A 21503-nucleotide genomic window follows, 5' to 3' on the forward strand; every position below is an offset into this window, starting at 1 on the left:
GAGAGAGAGAGTTAGTGAGAGAGAGAGAGTGAGAGAGAGAGAGTAAGAGTGAGAGAGTGAGAGACAGAGAGAGAGACATAGACAGAGAGAGACAGAGAGAGAGAGAGAGAGAGAGAGAGAGAGATGAATGGATGGATGGATGGATGATTTACTGTTTTTATCAATGAGTATTGACAATTTTCAGTCAAATGAAATTGGTACATAAAAACGAAATAAATAAGAATGGGCATTAAACATACAAATGCAAATAAGTGAGGCAAAAGGAAAAAGACCCTGCCAAATTTTGAGACATAAACATAAAAATATAGCTTACAAAGATAATATATCCAATGCAAACATTGTAAAACGACACCAAGACACAGATACACACATATATACGTACAGACACACACAGACACACACAGACAGACACACACGTGTGTACGCAGGCGCATGCAAATGTATTTAAATGTGCTCGCGCGAGCGTGTGTGTGTGAGGATCACGAACAAGGAAGTTAGCCAATTCAAATACACGAATTGCTTCCCTTTGAAGCTTCACTCTTACTTTCACACCATATTCAACAACACAACCTTATCCAGTCCGAACATGTAATCTGTTAGTTTGAAAATCTGTGAACTGTAATCCATCATCTGAAGTTGATGTTCACCAAAGATGAAATAACAGACGACAGAGAGTTCAATTGTGTCATTTTATTCGCAAATTACCGTAAGAAATCAATGTTTAGAATATCACATATTGCCTAAAATATTGAAAAAGTATACACAAAATACTCTTTCTTTTATTGCCGTGTACGTAAATGATAAAGCAGTGGGTAATCAATAATTGGATTTTTGTTTAAACTGCACAATTTCTCGAAAGAAGGAGTTTTGGCAAGAACTTTTACTTTCGGTTTCATCGGCGTTGTGATTTGGAAGTCTACAAAATACTGTTGTTTACGTTTCAGCAAAATGTGGCAGCGCAAAAGAAAGGACAGTGTCTTGAAATTGTCGTGCACACGTTTGTGTGGTTGCGTGCGTGATTGCGTGCGTGTGTACGTGCGTGCGTGTTAGTGTGTGTGTGTGTGTGTGTGTGTGTGTGTGTGTGTGTGTGTGTGTGTGTGTGTGTGTGTGTGTGTAATAAACTTAACACAATTAATTATTAACGCTATGTACAAAAGCAACGAATGCTCAACCGAATATTCTAACGTTCTTATGTTTTATATTTCAAGCGTCTGAATTCACACGCGCCCAGCACCCAGTTTTGTGGGAGTTCTGCTGGTTCTTATGCTCATAACCCGTGAGTAGCCTACATTGTATGATTTTTATTGGCCTTTTTTCTAACGCTGTCACTAACTCGAACATTAATAAGACTTGCAGGAAGAGTGCAAGCCTCCCAGACTCAAATGCGCGATTCCCGTCTGGCCGAAAGTGCATGAGTGACGGATTATCTCCCCGTTGATGAAATTGGTGAAGATGGTGCTCTCCCCTGTCGTTCCTTTGAGGGTCAGTATGACGTCATCATTGGTGACGTCAATGTTAGCGACACGGTCACTTGACATGGGTACAAACTTGGGCTCTTCCCCGTAGATGGATATCTCCATTCCCCTGAAAGAAGACCTTGAAATGAACACGACTTGACAACAAAACATAATGGACCGCGGAACCTGACCCCTTGCCCGAAAACAACGACAACCCAGAAGATTGCTCACAACTGGCAGAGGTAGAGACAGCTGGTGCAGCACTCGTCAGGGCAGTGCCCCTACGACCGTGGCGGGTCACGGGATCAGTGAGCAGTGAGTGAGTGAGTGAGTTAAAATGAATAAAAGTAAGTTTTTTTCTGATTGGTGTGAGTTGTACTTTCGCTTCTTCGAATACACTGGTTCCTCGCTGGTTCTTGACAAACTTCTCGAAGTTGGTGAGTGGTTATTTCGAGTGTGTTGCTTAAAGTGAAAGCTTAATCATTTCTGTCTGTGTCTAGTCTGAGCCTCGTGCGTTCGGGAAAGGGGTGCAGACAGTGATGTAGGAAGCTTGAAACGAAGCGAGTCAGCAGTGCTGAGCTTCCGGCGTTATATTCCTTGTAGTGAATAGTAGTAGGGGAAGGGCTCCTAATATGGACCGGCTCCTAATATGGACCACCTCCTGTTCTGACAAACTAACGGCGCTAGAGCGCTCAAAAAAGTTTTATTCGCTGTATTCACCCTCTCTGGATAACGTGCACATGTCAAAACAGTTGCAGAAACAGAAATCTCAAAACCGTTAGGCTTTTTCTCTTCTTTTTACTTTTGGCAGCGTTCACTCTAAATTTGCCGCCTAAAACGGACTCGTTTCTGTCCACAGCCAAAGCTTTTATCACACAAAAATTGCTATATATGACAGCTAAAACCGTATTTGTTACATTTTAGCAGTGTTGACCCCGAGTTTCTACTTCAAACAAAAAATAATAGCAAAATCTCAAAGTATGTGCGAGTCCCCTAATATGGACCACCTTCAACAAATCGAAGAAAATAAAAGCTAAAGGCTATTTTCATTAATTCATTACGAAGCTTGCTGGAAATAACCTATAACTAGCCCTCGAGATTTAAAAAATGCAACAAAAAGTCTTCTTTTCGTGGAAGTTGATAATTTCACTTATTTTTACTTTGTTTTTGATAAGCTTCTTTAGTTTCCTAGTGTGCTTCAAATAATGCTCTCATCAACCAGAAACAGATAAATCTAGAGTATGACTGACTTGTACACTAAGTTGTATCATGTTATTTTGATATATAGGAGGCTTTTTACAGTGATTCGTGAAGGCCGCTTCACTAGTCCATATTAGGCGCACAGGCTCCTAATATGGACCCTTTGAGATTTTTTCTGTATTTAATTTTTGCTGAATGTCTATCAAAGCTATTTCACTCTAATTAAGCCTAACGGTTAACCTAAGATCTCGAGAGAAGGACTACCAAACACAAAATGAAACTTCTTCGCAAGAAAACAAGCTAGTTATCAGCATGAAACAAAAACTGGTCCATATTAGGAGCCCTTCCCCTAGTAAGGTACAGTAAGGATGAAGGAGTAAATAATGATCGACCGGCGCTTTGATAAAAGCTCCTGTGCTTAAACGTAAACAGCACGCTCAAGGGATATACTGCAAATTACATACCCGACGGTGAAGACAGGGCTGGTGTAGTACATGCAGAAATTGGGTCGGTTACAGCCGTTGGTGAGCATCAAAGGGTTGTCCTCGCTGAAGGTGTAGACCATGGGTGTCACACTGTGCGCTGAGCGAGTCATCACCCTTGTTGCATTGAACTGAAATAGATACCCGTACGAAATGAACTAATAAGAAACTTATAGGAACCTTTACCAAATCATTATACAAACGTAGCCTATAAAGAGTATAAGGACGTACATGTCCGGATTTTAAATGCAAATGAAGTAAAACTTATAGGCATGGGCAAAACAAATCCTTATAAGTTTTCCATTAGTACCTATACGATATTGATTAGAACTCTTATAAGTTCTTATAAGAACTGAGCAAACTTCCCTATAAGTTTGACCTAATTTGCACGTCTTTTTTCAACTAGAGCCAACAATGGGGGCCCTGTTAGCTCAGTTGGTAAAGCACTTGACTTGTGATCCTAGGGTCACGGGTTCGAATCCGGGCCGGGACGGACACGGGTCAGCTTTATGTGCAGACTCAGAGACGGTATCCATGTTCCACCCCCAAGTCACCACTGTACAAGACCTCGGTTATTCTGCCATAAGTGCAGACCTAAACACGCACGCATCTAGATTTCCACTGGGAGAAAGCGACCCGAATTTCCCAGCGAGGGGACAATAGAGTAATGAAAATGAAAACGAATGGAAATGAAAACATACAAAGTGGAAGCCGGCATCCGAGGGAGTGAGGTTGAAGGAGGGGGAGTTGTCCATGGCAGCGGCCAGGATGATGCCGAAGTACCAGCCCTGTCCCACGTGATTGTACGTGGTCCACACCTCCCCTCCTGGACCGAACTCGTTCCCCCACGCTCTCTGTCACAAGACAGAGAATCACAGTTGAAAATTTTGATTTCCGCAATTCAGTGCTGTTCTTTAAAAAAAAAAAAAAAAGTATCAGGACCAGAGAACAAAGGTCAGGCTGTTCTTTGAAATTATCACTTTTGGTGCCATCGTATATATATACCGTCATAGTATGGAAGCAGAACGGGATCTCAAAAACAAAAACAAAACAAAACAGTAAGAAGAACGAAATACAGTGTTTCCCCCAGGTGAGATGTCACCTACCAATTGAAGAAAAATTGGAAGAAGAAAGAAAACAAGAAAAGCAAAGGAACCGTTTATAAATGATAAAGTAGGATGAGAGAGAAAGAAAAAGAGCGAGAGCGAAATGATTTTGTGAAACGTAATCGACCCGTATAAACAACAGAGACAATTTTTGTGTTAAGTTTACTATGCTCTTTGAGAGAGAAAAAAAACACAAGAACTAGCCACTGCACACAATCAGATTAGGGGTGATTTTGAATGTCTTTATGGGAACACAAAAAAAGATGCATATTCAACCCAAAAATCAGAAATAATATAGAAGGAATAAAATAAAAACAACACCGCCTGCGTAAAGCACATCAACCTTACAAGCTTTTCCAGAATCTTAAATCGAGAATGTAATGAGAACACGAGACTTGTAAGACTGTTCACCTGCCAGAACTGTTTGTCGATGGCAGTGGCTGGTTTACTTGGCCGCAGAATCAAACCATCAGCAGTGCAGCACCTGGAATAAGTATAATGTTTCATTAAAGCCATTGGAAGTACTTCTTCATCTTCTTCTTCTTCTTCTTCCCACGTACACTCGTGTTTTTTTTTTTTTTTTTTTTGTGTGCACAAGTGGGTTTTTACGTGTATGACCGTTTTTAACTCGCCATTTAGACAGCCATACGCCGCTTTCGGGGGAAATGGAAAGACAACCTAAAAGCAACGAAGAGAGCGACGCGTCTTGAAATGTTGATTGAGTTTGATTCTCAGTGTTTCTTTTAGTCTCCATCCTCCTCCCCTCCCGCCCCTCCAATTTAAGATGAAACACAGTGCAATAAATATAAGGCACAGAAGATAATAAGAGTGTGGAATGGGTAAAACAGCCACTTTTAAAGATAAAGGTAAACCGAAAAGCTTCAAGATACAATACAATGACTGAAGTAACTCAAGTAATCGCTGCCCACACTTATCGAATGTGTGTGTGTGTGTATGTGTGTGTGTGTGTGTGTGTGTGCGTGTGTGTGTGTGTGTGTGTGTGTGTGTGTGGGTGTGTGTGTGCGGTCGTGCGTGTGTGCGTCTATGCATGTGTGTTTGCGTGCTTACGTACGTGCGTGCTTGCGTGTGTTGTGTGACTGCTGGAAGAATACAGAACACAGAAGAATATGAACGAAGTGGGAACGTGGCATACGGATACAAGAGGGTAGTTCAAATCAAATCAAATCTAAGCAAAATAACTTTATTGTGTCAAATCTAAGTTATTACATTGGTAGCGCATACACACGAATAGTTGGTCTAGCCTAGGCTACTAAGGTGAAAGCATTGTCGTTACCACCACGAGTCACAGACTACCGAACGACCTTGACCTACTGCATGAGCATGGAGACGTTGGTGTGCTGGATCATGTCACTGGGTCCCACAGGCCCCATACTCAGAGTGGCCACTGCTGCTTGCAGCTCGGGGTGGGTCTCTTCTTTGTCTGAATGGACAAAGAACGCAATGCTTTACGTTGATTGAGTGAGTGAGTGATTGATGTAACTGATTGATTGACTGATTAAAAAGACACTCAATGCAGAGAATCGATTGAAAGTACTTTGTTGAAAACATAACATTTTGCTCGTGTAATATGGTTTCCACCTTTATGGAGCCACCCATAAGTAAATTACAAAAACGATCACAACGCAGTAGAACGATTTTTCTTCCAAAATGAAAACGAGCTAAATCTAACATATTCAAACCTACCATAAGTATTTCCAGGCTGCTTTGTGATAGTCCAGAATGTATCCTTAAACGGTGCAATTCCCATAGCGTGCGCAAAGATGGAGATCACTCCAATCTGCCACTGGTCACTGCCTGCTCTGTAATCTCCACTGACCCGGGCCTGTCCAAAATGTGTTCAAAACACGTACGTTACACGGAGTTTACTTGGGTTGGACTTGGTAATTCTCCACTGATTCGGGCCTGTTCAACACGTGTCCAAACCCCGTACGTTCATGGAGTTTACCTGGGCTGGATTTAGTGTATGAGAGGGAGGGGGCTTCCAAAATGAGGCAGGGGTGCAAGGGATCCCCTCCACCCACATGCTGTTACAATTTAGCATTCGCAAGGGATATCTTGGGTCATTTGAGAAAAAAAAAGGTACATTTGCCGGGTAAGAGGGCTTCCGAAACGCGACCTCATTTCACCTATATTCCCATATTTAATTTGACCAATTCTCTGATTTTCCATGAATTCCAACTCGGCACATAAGTAGGCATGCTGTTAATATTTGGTACATGTCCAAGTGGAGGAATGGCCTCATCCCATGTAAAAGCAGGGCCAGATCTCAGATGGTGAGCACAATCACCGAGACGGTGAAGGAGAGACACGAGCGAAATTGAAGTATGCATACAGTCAAGAACTGTTCGCTTGGCGTTTGCTCGTAAGCTAGTAAAAATATGACATTTTTGTGCTTTGAATAGTTGCATGAATCTCAATTGCTACGAAGAAGAAGAATTAAAAAAAAAGTATTTGTCAAAAATTAAACGTTTTATTGACTAACCATTTTTGCTTTTTTATTCTGAATTTTGGAGCATTTTTACAGTCCGTCTGTTTTAAGATTGTTACAAAGAAGAAGATAAATAAAACCAAGACCTGTGTGACTGCGGGTATCTCCAAGCTCTGCATGGCGTGACGGGGGTTGGACATACAGTACTGGATGGTCAGACCAGTAGCACGTGCAGCTTGTCCCATCTGCATCAGCCACGTCTTGGCCACGTCCACAGTGGACTGGGTGGCGTTCAGCCCGGCGAATTCCCGGTCTAGCCAGTCCTGAAAAGCACATTCGCATATTTAATGGTAGTGTATGTTTGTTGCTTACTTTTTTTTTAATGCTGTGATTCTAAGGCACAGACAAACACACCAATGCAGAGCATAATCGATGTCGATAAAGGGGTATTCTTATTTTTTTCCACATGCCTATCTCTCATTTTCTCACGGCTCACTGATCCCGTAACCCACCTGGGTCGTAGGGGCACTGCCCTGATGAGCGCTGCACCAGCTGTCTCCACCTCTGCCGGTTGTGAGCAATCTTCTCTATTTTTTTCCCTCTGTGAAATGTTTTGCTGCCCCGCGGCCCCTTTTCTTCCTTTATACTTCTCCCTGTTATCCTCTCTCCACTCTTTTCGTATATCTCGATCTGCAGTCTCTTCGGTTTCTCTTCCTTCCGAGAGCAAGGGCAAACACAACTTACGATATTCGGAAATAATTCTATCAAGTTTTTATGAGTTGTGAAAGAGTTGCTTGTTCCTATATACACATCGAGGCAAGCCTTCAATGTCATGTGTAGCTTGCTTCAGTGCTTCTATTGCAAAGCAAACAAGAACAAGGAAAAACAACTCTCCCACACATCATTAAGACCCGGCATTCGTCTATTGGCCTCCTCCTGAATGTTTGATCCGCCACAATATAAGAGTAGCTTGACATTTACAATAGTTGCAATGGCTTAGCTTACCTGTTCATACAAAATCAGCCCCCAGGTTCGAGCCTCTTTGAACAGGTCAATCCAAAAATGCTGTGGACATAAAACGATATACTTCAATTCAACATAGCAGTTCTCGCTAAAAAGGGGAACACATTTTTTTTTAAAGACTGACTGACTGACTATTTGGGTTTAACGTCCTCTTAGACCAACTGGTCTATATTGGGACAGGTATTGGTAATACGCTGAAGATATGGTGTGATACTTTGATTCGAACAAGCCCGCTGTGGCTGTCTTCTTCGACACACCAGCATTGGGTTTGTCTCGTCAAAGTATCGAAATGCGATCATGATAATCAGAGACGAGAGATGATGCATGCGTGTCTTCGTGTTTTCCAAGCCCTGAGACTTTCGCTGTGAACGTGGGATCTTTTTCGTGCACACGGGGGTGTTCGGACACCGAAGAGAGTCTGCACAAAGTTGACTCCGAGAAATAAATCTCTCGCCGAACGTGGGGATCGAACCCACGCTGATAGCGACCAACTGGCGACAAAGCCAGCGCGCTACCAACTGAGCTACGTCCCCGCCCTTAAAAGACTGTTAAGATTTGTTCAACTGAGAGAAAGAACGAGAGAAAAAGAGAGATAGAGAGAGAGTAAGAGAAAATGAAAGGACAGAGAGAGAGAGTCACACACAAACGCACAGACACACAGACACATACACACACACACATACACACACACACACACACACACACACACACACACACACACACACACACATAAAAAAGGACACACACATATGTTTCACTGAAATATGTTTAAACCTTACCACGTCTTGCGGAACTGCTTTTTCAGTCTCCACAATGAAGTCGTATCGTCCACCATTGGCCTGTGCATACGGAGTTTGAGACGACCTTTAACATGAATATCAATCAAATGAATTGAGGGATAATACATTTAAATTACGGATGAGAAGTGATACAAAAAATAACTGAACAAAATTTTAAAAGTTTCTCTACGCATACAAACAAAACTTAGAGATGCGTAGCCGTAGGTATGTATACATACATAATCACTTGGACATACAAAACACTAATTTAATAGTAAAAAGTCTGTCAGTCCACACACGCACACACACACACACACACACACACACACACACACACACACACGCACACACACACACTAACACACTCACACACACACACCCACACACAGACACACACACACACACACACACACACACACACACACACCAATTCCTCAAAGTATAAGTCAATTTCAAAATCCATCCCAGTAAAATTAAGTTAAATTATGTCAACAATAGTCAGAACATTCCCTCTCTTTCATGTCGCAGATTTCTACACGTCCACATTGTAAGTTACATCGTCCTCACCAGTATCTATTGTGCGCTCCTGCGGGCCATTGGTTTACGTTGTAAAGGTACCTGACAGAATTGAAGAAAACGAATGCATTTTGTACATATACCACTGGAATTGCCATGAGATGCTTCTTTAATTGTCTCCGTTGTTTTAGTGTGGAAATATTTCACGTACTTGTTGAGTAAAAAAAGGAATGCAGATTTGAACAGGTCTCAGCAATCTATCAAATTTATGGAATAATCCTGAGTAAAATTGAAATAAAGAAAATGTGGGTCACTGTAGGATATTTTCACTTATCAAAGTCATCTCTAAAACCATGTAGATCGTAACCAAAGCAACATTCTGACTGAAAATCACGTGGATCTTTCTCTTTCTCTCCCTCCCTCTCCCTCATGCCCACATCTTATCCCATATTAATTATGCATCAACTCTTTGGGATGGCGTCTCTGATATTCACATGAAAAAGTTAAACTCTCTATCAATCAATCAATATGAGGCTTATATCGCGCGTATTCCGTGGGTACAGTTCTAAGCGCAGGAATTTATTTATTTATTTTAATTTTTATTTTTATTTTAAACTCTCTACATCGTCGGGCAGCTAGAATCATGTAAAATGGTCCACAATTATCAGCTGATTTGAAGTTAAAGAATCTAAACTACCTGCCGCTAGTTAAACAGTTACAGTTTAATAAGACTGTAATGATGTATAAAGTATACCATGGCGAAGTGCCCAACTATATTCAGGACCTATTTCACAGAGTCACCGAAAGGTACGGGTCTATCAATTCCCAGGATTGATTTGTTCAAAACTAGTCACGCCTTCTCTGGCTCTATGGTGTGGAACTCCATTCCGTCTGTAATAAGATCATTAACCTCACTAAAGAGTTTTAAACAAGCTCTGCATAAGCATTATATGTCTACCTAGATAGCTATACTAGTCTTAGTGCAAGTAGCTGTCAACAATTGGCAAAGCTTTAAGAATTACAAAAATATGTTCTTTATTACATGTATTATGTGGAATTTATGTTGCTATTTTCCATCATCATCATCGACATCATCATCATCATTATCATTATCAAATCATCATCATCATCATCATCATCATCATCTTCATCATCATCATTTACACCATATAATCATTGAAAGCATTAGTGTAAACGTTGGTATCGTGTGAATTTTACCGTCGATCACTTTGCATGTGTAACCTCAATTAACATGTTGCATGTTTCGCTTTCGATTTGTATGTTGCTTACTTTGTCATTTTGTTGTTTGTGTTTATTTGCTTGTTTGCTTACTTGTTGATTGTTTGCTGGTTCGTTCGTTTAATTTGTTTATTTGTCGTGTTGTTTTACTTGTTTATCATTTAGTAGACATTTGTATTAGAAGTAAGGACCGGTTGTAAGAAAAGGCGTCGCCTTAAGCCTCTATCCTTGAAAAATAAAGTTCCATCATCATCATCATCTCTCCCTCCCCTCTCCCTATCTCTCAGGCAGGTCTGGAACATACTGACGCACTGACCGAAAAACGGACTGAACATCACAAAGATGTCGACATTAGTATTACGAAAGAAAGACTGACGCACTTACTGAAAGCCATCAGGAGCGATGTCCTTTGTTGCATTCCACGTCAGTGTTCCTCCCTTGGGCCCCTTGGGGTAAAACCAACTGTCATACTGCACGTATCTGGAAAAAATATATTCAGTGTCCCCATACGCTGCTTGGCCTTTGATTTTTAGAAGATAAATGTTTACTACGTTTGGTGTCAACAATTCGTCTCCTTTCTGTGGTTAATGAACAAAAACAAGAAATTCCTATGAGGTAGGAAAAACACCCCCGTCAAAGGGAAATAACCTTCTCAGTTGGTGGCAGTGACTGAGTGAGAATGGTTATTTCCCTTTGACCATGAAGATGTCCCTGTATAAGTCCTTGTATAATTTTAATCCACCAATAACTCCCTAACCGTGTGTTTGACTGGTCCCAATTTTTGTAAGGACCGTCTCAGGAATGTATAGAACCTGTTCACCAAGTTTGGTGACGATCGGTCCGTTCATTCTTGAGATCTATATGCGAACACAAACACACAAACAAACACACAAACACCCAAACAAACACATCGAGCGAAACCTATACACACCCCTATACCGGGGGTGTAATAAAACAAAACTGAATCGGTACCGAATAGGCAAAAAGGTTGAAAGGACATGAAAGCAACACAGCTTATACACAGCTTATACACTCGAACTCTAATATGAATGCACCTTTGTTGTGTTTTTTGCACATGTTTGACTCGCTGACCAGCGGCAGCAGCAAGAACGAGAACAACAACAACAACACCAACACCAACAACAACAACAACGAGGACGACAACAACAACAACAACAGCAAAAGTAACAATTACAACAACAACAACAACAACAACAACAACGACAACGACAACGACAACAACAAGAAAGAACAAAAAATCTGATAATCAAACAAACACATAACCAACCAACCAACCAACCAAACAAACAAACAAGACCGCACGCCATCAAATCTTACTTGTAAGGGATGTTCTGACTGTCTGTGTCTTTCTTAACGTCCAACATGGTTTGCTCGTAGTTCTGGTGTGGTTCTGTGTTGTAGTAGTAGTACGCTCCTGAAACAGCGTCATTTGCATTTGGTCAAAAAAGAATTAGATTCCAAACAACTAACATGATGTATGGTTTTTTTCCCCTTTATTCTCTGTGGATTCCTCGGTCACAATTTGTTCTTCTGGTTTAATATTGTCATGTCCACCATCATAAAGATTTGTGCAATGTTATAATGTTTTGGTGACTTAAGATAAGCTTTTGCTTGAGTTCGTGTCCCAGTTGCATATTTTCAATTGTTCTGTGTCATGTATTTTGAACAAAAGTTTGTTTAAACCAACTAACATGAAACAATTTCTAACAAGTAATTAGGACACGAACTCAAGCAGCCGCATATATTAGGTGACTCATTCGCATTTCATTTACCCCTTAATGCACGTTCTAAAAAGCTAGCATGATAGGCTGGTGGGGGGGGGGGGGGTGAGCAGAACATTACCTCCATCGGTCCAGTAACCAAGGTAATTCAGCGTCAGGTCTGCACGACGAAAAGTATCTTCTTTATCGTAATACCCTCTCATGAACTCGCCCCAATCAGAGAAAACCTGCAGGAAGAAACAAACTTAAAATGACACTTCAACACACGGATAAACACACACACACACAAACAACAGGGCAAAAAACATAAATCAAAACGAAATAAAACATCAACCGACCTAACGCCAAAACAACCCAAACCATGCATACAACCAAACCAAATTGTTGGCAAAGTTTCATAAACCAAAAAAGTTGGAAACATAATTGAAACCTGGTTGATTCCTTGCGTGTCGCAATAGACCATGGTCTGGTGAATGAAGCCTGCAGGAACCGACTCCACGCCTCCCATCACCCCCCAGTTTACACGTGAGTTCTCGTCCACCTCACGGGATGACGACATGAACTGGACAAATAATCATAATGATCACACGTGATACATTGTTTGATTATCTACACAGAAATTACCTACTTTTATTAAAAACAAACTGGGTTATAATATTCGATGTAACGATCGAGACAGACCGCTTGTATTTGCTTTATATATATTTCTCTTTGTCAAATGTATTTTAAAGCAACGAACCAAACAATCAACTTAACAATTAGGGAACCAAAAAAGTTGGAACGTTTAGATACAAACAAACAAATAGTCATCAGTACATCGATAGTTCTGTTTAATCATAAACAAACTAATCGAAATATTCACTACTCTAGTACTTCGCCCTTACAAACTCAACACTTGATTCACCAGCAAACCAACCGACCGACCAACCAAACATTCTACTCATCCAGGTGAGCACAGGTACCTCAGAGAATGGCGCCATGATGCAGACACTACCAGCCTTGTCATAGACAGCCAAGGGTCCTCCCTCGGTGCCACCAGAGAGAAACACGCCCCCGGCATTCCACCTGTTGAATATTTAATTTTATTTACCGCACATACATGAAATTACTTATGTCCATTAGTTTGTCTATTTGTGTTCTAACTCAGCCAAACATTGAAGAGGACACGCGATTTGAGCGCGAGCAAAGTCTGTAAAGTGGTATTTTGTATTTTCAAAAGCACGTAGAAGAAGAAGAAGAAGAGCAAGATGAACAAGAAGAACAAGAACAAGAACAAGAACAAGAACAAGAACAAGAAACAAGAAACAAAACAACAACAACAACAACAACAACAACAACAACAACAGGAAAAACAACAACAACAACAACAACAACAAACATTCTGCAGTCAACGCTGTCTTCATCTGAACGTTTATATCAGTAGCACATATTATGCAAACATATCATAACATAACGATATCCTAATTAATACCTCACTTTTTGAAGAACGCTCACCCCTGAATGATAATATCAGTGCCTCCAAACATGCTTCCTTGGTAGCCGAGAAACGCCAAGCCACTGTCGTCTGCCGAGAGTTGGAATGACGGGAAGGCGGAAATGACGCGATCGGTGCTACGTGCTGAACCACTGGTCCCGTTGATGAAATGCTAATTAGACAACATGGATCGTATCAAATGCTTTTTTTCTTCAAACAAAACAAAAATAGTTGTGTTTTTTGGGATGGTGTAAAGCTGTAATGTAAACTTAGCCTCCCCACACACTCGAGCACATATGCACGAACAAACGCACGCACGCATGCACGTACGCACGCACCCACGCACGCACGCTCGCTCGCACGACGCACGCATGCACACACAGAGTCAGATTGCCATGAGTTGTATGATAAAACAATTACTCACAGGACAATGAAAGTGTCATCATCCTGAACCTTGATGTCAAATCTAAAGTTGAGTTTGTATTGACTGTAAAATGTCGCTTCATTTCAGTGGTAGTTTAAAAGTAAAATCCCTTATCAGTAGGCCCTTGTTTCAAAATATAACAAATATATAAAACAAGAACAGTATTCGGACTTGTTAAAACATCCATTTGCATACACAATGTAACTGTCATGACATGGGAGATTCCACGCTTGAAAATGTAATGACGTATTTAACGAACCGCGCGCTATGTGTGCAAGTCATTGCCCTTTGAGACATAAACTCATTCCATTTTTCAGTGACTCATTAAGTTCCAAAGAGGGTTAGGGTAAAGGCGATCATTAATTGTGCCAGAAGTACTAAAGCTCCGTGCAGGCAGCTTCGCGAAGCATACTTCGCGTAGTCGACTTCGCCCAATTAATGACAGGCTTAAAACTATCCACACACTTACCTGCTGAAATACCACCAGTGGGAATGACGGAGTTTGCCATTTCTTCATGCACAGCCGCCAGGACCTTGACCCCGCCATGTAGACGAAGCATTGTGATGTCCACGTGCCCATCTTATCGGCCCCGCTCTCAGTCTCCAGGTGGACCAGTTTCAGGGAGCCGTCTTCTGCGCTGAAACGTTTCCCCTCTGTGTAGAGGAACGGAGGAGCGCTCTGGCAAAAAAATGGAACATTATTCAGTATGAGAAGATTTCCCCCTCATCATCATCATCATCATCATCATCATCATCATCATCGTCGTCGTCGTCGTCGTCGTCGTCATCATCATCATCATCATCATCATCATCATCATCATCAGCAGCAGCAGCAGCAGCAGCAGCATCATCATCGACAGCGACGACACCAACATAATCCTCTCTGTCCTACTCGGTGTTCAAGTGCATCTTTATTGGTCTCATTGTTAACAACACCTCTCACTATTTATTTTTTATTGTTTTTGGTTTAAACAATGTTTTATTAAATCAAACATGATACAATAATACAACGATAAACAATAGGGACACGAACTCAAGCGAACGCTTATATTACGCGCCCTACGTAGTTGGAAACTAGCTCTCATTATTATTTCTTTTAAATTGTACTTTCCATAGAGAATACTACATGGCTTGCTGTGTCGTACCAGATTTACACGAGGTTTGTTTTTTTAATATTGAACTGCGAGCGAAAGCGAGCTGTTCACTATTTGAAAAAGCAACGAGTGTAAATCTGGAACGAAACAGCAAGCCATGTAGTATTCTGTTTATCCTACATACTGTACTTACTTGTATTTTACTGAAAATGTCCTGCAGTCGAGGCAGCTAAATTGAAGACGCTTGTTTTGGAACCTCGATCTCTTCCAAAGCCTCGTGCAATCTATGACGTCAAAGTAAAGAAACGTCACTCTGAAAGTGTGGCGTGACGTGTTAGTTCTAAAAATTCATCGAGGGTAATTAGCGAGCGCAATGTTTTTTTCTATAATGACGTTTTTCTCGGTGACTTTGCCATCATAAACAGTGGAAAAAAAGGTCCCTGCCAGACTTGCTTGACATGACCTCATTTACATGATATACACACGTGTGATTTGAACGATTATTATCTCACGGGTGTCTCTCTCACGTATGTAGGATTATTATTATTATTATTATTATGAACATTTGTGCGCCTAATCTAAATATAGCCCTAGGCGCTTACAAAATATACAATACATAGTGAACATTATACGAAACACAAATCGACAAGGACCAAGACACTCGGACTCATACACTCGCAGACAGACGCACAGCGAGAACGCGACGCACTCACTCATACCAACTACAGGCACATGCATTCTGAAGACGGAAAAACAGTCATAAATAAATAAATAAATTATTGGATACATAAAGTTAGTTGAGAGGATAAATCAGTTTAGACAATTGGTTTGAAGCGCTACACTATACAGTCCAAGTAGTGACAACAGCATAAGTGAAAGAGGTTTTCAGCTTTGAAGCAATAAGAATAATTCCGGACGGTGAAGGCAAGAAACTTTAAATGTTGCCAACAAGTTTTGAAACTTTTGTCAGTTCAGTTCAAGACTAACATTTGCCCGATTTGGAATGCTCCAATAGCAAAGACTCTTATTTCCCTTACTCATGAAAAAAGGATATCATTCAGAAACCCCAAAACTCAAAACAAACTCCAACAACCCATCGTCTAAATTTGACTTACAGAATACAGGATCGATATATCATTGCCCAATGACACCAGGAATTTGCCTTAATGTTGCGGCAATAGGCTTACACTCACTTTCACTGAATCACAGGAAAGCCAAAAGAAATAGTCAAAGGGATAGATTTAAAAAAAATAAACACTATCAAAACATAAATGCTACAAACAACGAAGCTGGTGAGTCACAATGCTACATGAATAATTTAAGCCTAAAGTAAGAATTACTCCGTTATAATGAAGGAGCGTCTTGCCCTCAGCAGCGCCCCATTTCCGCATTTTACAGACAAAAAGGTCCAAGTTACCTGGAGCCATGTCTTCCCTCCTTGAGAAAAGGTAAATTTTCCAAGGTCATCAACAGTGAAGTCAAATTTAGCTGCACCAAGGTTTTCGGCCTCTGGCTTCTCAGTTTTGAAGATTAAAGTGTGGCTTGCAAGTGGGGCTGAAACGAATAAATAGGTCAATGTTATTTCATTTTTAAATCCAACAATCCATTTGAGCCAATTATTGAATCAATCAACCAACTAGCCTTCCAAACAATTAAACTTTTTAGTTATAAACATTCGATAAATCAATCAATCAATCAATCTTATCATATGAGTAAACAAAATGTTTTCGTCTAGGCTTCTAATGTTCACACACACACACACACACACACACACACACACACACACACACACACACACACACACACACACACCCACACACACACATTGCCGTTGTGTGTGTCTTACCTGCGTTCAGTGTTGCACAGCATCCTAACACAGCTAGCAAAGTTTGCACCATCATTGTTTTGTCACAAACACAAACCAACAATGACTGCAGAGTAGAAGACCAGAACTGTCTATGATTGTCAATAACTCTGGTTACACTATTGACATTAGATACCCTATAGTCTACTTCTCGTGTGAAGACACGACAACAAAACGATGTAGACTTTCGCCTACAGTAGTTGACAAGTCAGCGTTTTCTTTAACCCAATTGTTTTTTCTAAATGCAGGACTTCGTCGCGATAACACTCTTGATGTCAACCATTACGCACGTCTTCAACAACATCAATGTGGTATGTAGGTTATTGCTAACTAAGAGAGCATCTAGTCTTGATATGGTATATGCTTCTGGATAAGAATATCTATCACAATCTTCGCCTGTCGCATGATTATACGCAGTGGAGGCGTGAGAGTTACTGTCCTTTATCACGGTAACTTTATCAATAGCATTTTTGTATGGACCTTCACTGTGAATGTATTAACCTGAGCTAATGTTATGTTTTATTTGTTTTATTATTTAGTTTTTAATGAATTTATCTTGTTATGCCCCATTTCTGCAATTTGAGTCACAGAGTGACGGATGTCTTAGCAAGGTTTATTCCGAACTGTTTCTGTGGCCATTTTGCACACATTTAAGCATTATATTAATTTGGCGAAGTCTTCTCTACGAAGACCGCTGCACTTATACCTTCAGCATTGAATTTTCGGTAAAAAGATTTCCAGACCGAGTGTCCTAATGAGCGCTTCTGGGGTGATAACTCGAGACAACTCCTGTGATCTTGCCGCGAGGTGGCGCCAGTTACCAACCGAAAGAAAGAAGGGGCATAACCTCACCAGAACCGACCATTGTCTGTTTACCGTATAAAATGCACGACTTACACACGAACTGTTACCAAACCGATATGCTATTTGGGACCAATGCAAGTTTTTGTTCCTCTCTCGTGTGATCTTGCCGCGAGGTGGCACCAGTTACCAGCCGAAAGAAAGAGGGGGCATAACCTCACCAGAACCGCCCATTGAAGACGCGTCTCATTTAAAGGCACAGTAAGCCTCCCGTAAACCATCACAGATACGGTCAGGCTTTTACACACAGTACAAACACCCCCTCATTTAAACACTCACTGATTGAGAACATCCTAGGTGCCCTCCGTAAAGAGCGAACAATTTTCAAAGAATTTATGTTTGCGTGGTTTATCTTACCCCTGAGCCATCGTGAACCCGTGTGATCCAGTTTCCCTTTTTCACAATGTAGTCGTCAGTTAGTCATTTGAATGCGACTCGATGTGAGCTTATTTACAATAGCACGTTTTCATGCACGAAACAAACGGCTGTGGTTCACAAGAACTCTAGCGATGGCTTTTGACTGTTGAGAGGAACGGCGATATGCATAAACCGTCGTCTGCTACGACCCTTGCGTGACCCTGCTTCCGGGCTTTTCTTTTTTCAAACTTTCAAAACTTCGAATTGTACTGATCTTGCCTTGATGAAAAAAGAATTCTTTTATGATTAAAGAATGTTTGTGTAACAAGCTGTCAATTTATTATTTAGATTTTAAAAGTTAGGTCTAGCGCAAAAACGCACCACGGTCCAAAAACATTTTGATAATCATTGATCCACGGCTATCGCCAGTTTACATCGATAGAATGAGACCCGAAGGGAAGTAACTCATGTTTGACCTGAGTTCAGGATGGGTCCAAAAAGTGTTCGAGACAATCTGCAAAATTAATTCTTTAAAAATTGCCCGCTCTTTACGTAGGGCACCTAGGATGTTCCCGTTTGGTGAGCGTTCAAATGGAAGGGTGTTTGTACTGTGTGTAAAAGCCTGACAGTAGTCTGTGATGGTTTACGGGAGGCTTACTGTCCGGGCGTGATTTCCGGTATTGAATATTCATAACAGCCGTCCAGCACCAAAACGAGGCGCCATTGTTGTAGAGGAGCAAGTCCACGAAAATAAATTCTTTGAACATTTCTCACGCTCGACAGAAAGCAGCCAGGATGTTCCCGTTCGGTGAGCGTTCAAATGGAAGTATGCTTGTACTGTATGTAGACGCTCGGGGAGCTCTGTGATGGTTTACGGGAGGCTACACGTGTGATTTGAACGATTATTATCTCACGAGTGTCTCTCTCACGTATGTAGGATAAAATTACTTATTCCTGCCAGACTTGACCCGACCTCATATACATGATATAGGGAAGGGCTCCTAATATGGACTGGCTCCTAAAATGGACCACCTCCTGTTCTGACAAACTAACGGCGCTAGAGCGCTCAAAACAATTTCATTCGCTGTATTCACCCTCTCCTGATAACTTGCACATGTCAAAACTGTTGCAGAAACACACTCTTTTTTATATTTAGTCAAGTTTTGACTAAATATTTTAACATCGAGGGGGAATCGAAACGAGGGTCGTGGTGTATGTGTGTCTGTCTGTGCGTGTGTGTGTGTGTGTGTGTGTGTAGAGCGATTCAGACTAAACTACTGGACCGATCTTTATGAAATTTGACATGAGAGTTCCTGGGTATGAAATCCCCGAACGTTTTTTTCATTTTTTTGATAAATGTCTTTGATGACGTCATATCCGGCTTTTCGTGAAAGTTGAGGCGGCACTGTCACGCCCTCATTTTTCAACCAAATTGGTTGAAATTTTGGTCAAGTACTCTTCGACGAAGCCCGGGGTTCGGTATTGCATTTCAGCTTGGTGGCTTAAAAATTAATTAATGACTTTGGTCATTAAAAATCTGAAAATTGTAAAAAAAAATAAAAATTTATAAAACGATCCAAATTTACGTTTATCTTATTCTCCATCATTTGCTGATTCCAAAAACATATAAATATGTTATATTCGGATTAAAAACAAGCTCTGAAAATTAAATATATAAAAATTATTATCAAAATTTTTTTTTCGAAATCAATTTAAAAACACTTTCATCTTATTCCTTGTCGGTTTCTGATTCCAAAAATATATAGATATGATATGTTTGGATTAAAAACACGCTCAGAAAGTTAAAACGAAGAGAGGTACAGAAAAGCGTGCTATGCAGCATAGCGTAACCACTACCCCGCTCTTCTTGTCAATTTCACTGCCAATGCTGTGAGCGGTGGACCACGAGTATACGGTCTTGCTGCGTTGCATTGCGTTCAGTTTCATTCTGTGAGTTCGACAGCTACTTGACTAAATATTGTATTTTCGCCTTACGCACTTGTTTTCCCTTTTGGCAGCGTTCACTCAAAATTTGCCGCCTAAAACGGACCCGTTTCTGTCCACAGCCAAAGCTGTTATCACACAAAAATTGCTATATATGACAGCTAAGACCGTATTTGTTACATTTTAGCAGTGTTGACCTCTAGTTTGTACTGCTAACAAAAAATAATAGCAAAATATCAAAGTATGTGTGTGTCCCCTAATATGGACCACCTTTAACAAATCGAACAAAAAATGAAAGCTAAAGGCTATTTTCATTGATTGATTAAGAAGCTTGATGAAAATAACTTATAACAATAAAATATATCAAATAGTCTTCTTTTCGTGATAGTTGATAATTTCACTTATTTTCACTTTGTTTTGGACAAGTTTCTTTAATTTCCCGGTGTGCTTAAAATTATGCTCTCATCAACCCAAAACAGACAAATCTAAAGCATATTTTAATTAGTCTGACTTACACACTAAGTCGGATCATGTTATTTTGAAGTATAGGGCGCATTTTACAATGATCAGTGGAGGCCTCTTCACTGGTCCATATTAAGCGCACAGGCTCCTGATATGGACCATTTGCGATTGTTTCTGTATTTAATTTTTGCTGAATGTCTAACAAAGCTAATTCACTCTAATTAGGCCTAACGATTAACCTAAGAGAGAAGGACTACCAAACACAAAATGAAACTTCTTCGCAAGAAAACAAGCTAGTTATCAGCATGAAACAAAAAGTGGTCCATATTAGGAGCCTTTCCCCACGAACTTGTGAATAGATGGTTTATTTATTACATGGGTGGTCTCTCTCTCCATCTCACGTATTTCGGATAACATTTGTTGGCAGCTTTCCACAAGGATAAGGTCAAAGGAAAGCGTAAATAGGTACATCTGGGTCTACAAGTATTCGACTTATTATTATGGGTGGCAAAAATTGAATCTCGAGAGTCGGCGTGTCTGGAACAGCTATGTTCCCAAATAAGTCATGACCAAAAGTACAGTCTCTGAACGTTATGCCTGTAAATGAGTACACCAAGGGGCTTAATGGTGAATGCATGTGACACTGTATCAATGTCTACATGAATTCTCTCTCTCTCTCTCTCTCTCTCTCTCTCTCTCTCTCTCTCTCTCTCTCTCTCTCTCTCTCTCTCTCTCTCTCTCTCTCTCTCTCTCTCTCTCGCAAGAATGTATGTATAGCCTACAACGTGTATATAGTCATGTGAATAGTTTCTCTGCCTTGCTTATCTTTTGTAATTGTTTTACGTATGTATATATATATATATATGTATTTAAGATATAGTCCCTCTCTGGGCCGCGAGGGCTGGTTGAAAAGATGCTCGTTTATATTGCTTATGCCACAACCCTCGTAGAATAAAATTTGATTTGATTTGATTTGATTTGATCTTTCTCTCTCTCTCTCTCTCTCTCTCTCTCTCTCTCTCTCTCTCTC

The 21503-nt window shown here is 40.6% G+C and overlaps 1 protein-coding gene across 1 annotated transcript; it reads right to left on the reverse strand.

The window, feature by feature from the left end:
* Positions 1–571: 571 nt before the first annotated feature.
* Positions 572–17088, reverse strand: LOC138970940 (uncharacterized). The gene is made up of 19 exons (XM_070343528.1): positions 16832–17088; positions 16403–16539; positions 14361–14570; positions 13488–13639; positions 12956–13058; positions 12424–12555; positions 12115–12220; positions 11590–11686; positions 10636–10731; positions 9064–9114; positions 8497–8581; positions 7700–7759; positions 6841–7017; positions 5950–6088; positions 5578–5686; positions 4657–4729; positions 3841–3993; positions 3122–3270; positions 572–1584 (listed from the first exon to the last, which is right to left on the reverse strand). The coding sequence occupies exons 1-19, from the start codon at positions 16884–16886 to the stop codon at positions 1341–1343; spliced, it is 2328 nt and encodes a 775-aa protein (XP_070199629.1). The 5' UTR covers positions 16887–17088; the 3' UTR covers positions 572–1340.
* Positions 17089–21503: the final 4415 nt, after the last annotated feature.

This window comes from Littorina saxatilis, linkage group LG7 (assembly GCF_037325665.1).
Source record: "Littorina saxatilis isolate snail1 linkage group LG7, US_GU_Lsax_2.0, whole genome shotgun sequence".
Classification (NCBI taxonomy): domain Eukaryota; kingdom Metazoa; phylum Mollusca; class Gastropoda; order Littorinimorpha; family Littorinidae; genus Littorina; species Littorina saxatilis.

What these genes read in the sequence shown, in the direction of transcription:
- LOC138970940 (XM_070343528.1), bottom strand. Translation starts at nt 16,886, where the DNA reads ATGATGGTGCAAACTTTGCTAGCTGTGTTAGGATGCTGTGCAACACTG. An exon ending in GCAGCCTGGAAATACTTATG is followed by an intron (nt 5,687 to 5,949) that starts GTAGGTTTGAAT and finishes TTGTCCATTCAG; the next exon opens with ACAAAGAAGAGACCCACCCC. An exon ending in AACGTCTCCATGCTCATGCA is followed by an intron (nt 4,730 to 5,577) that starts GTAGGTCAAGGT and finishes TACTTATTCCAG; the next exon opens with GTGCTGCACTGCTGATGGTT.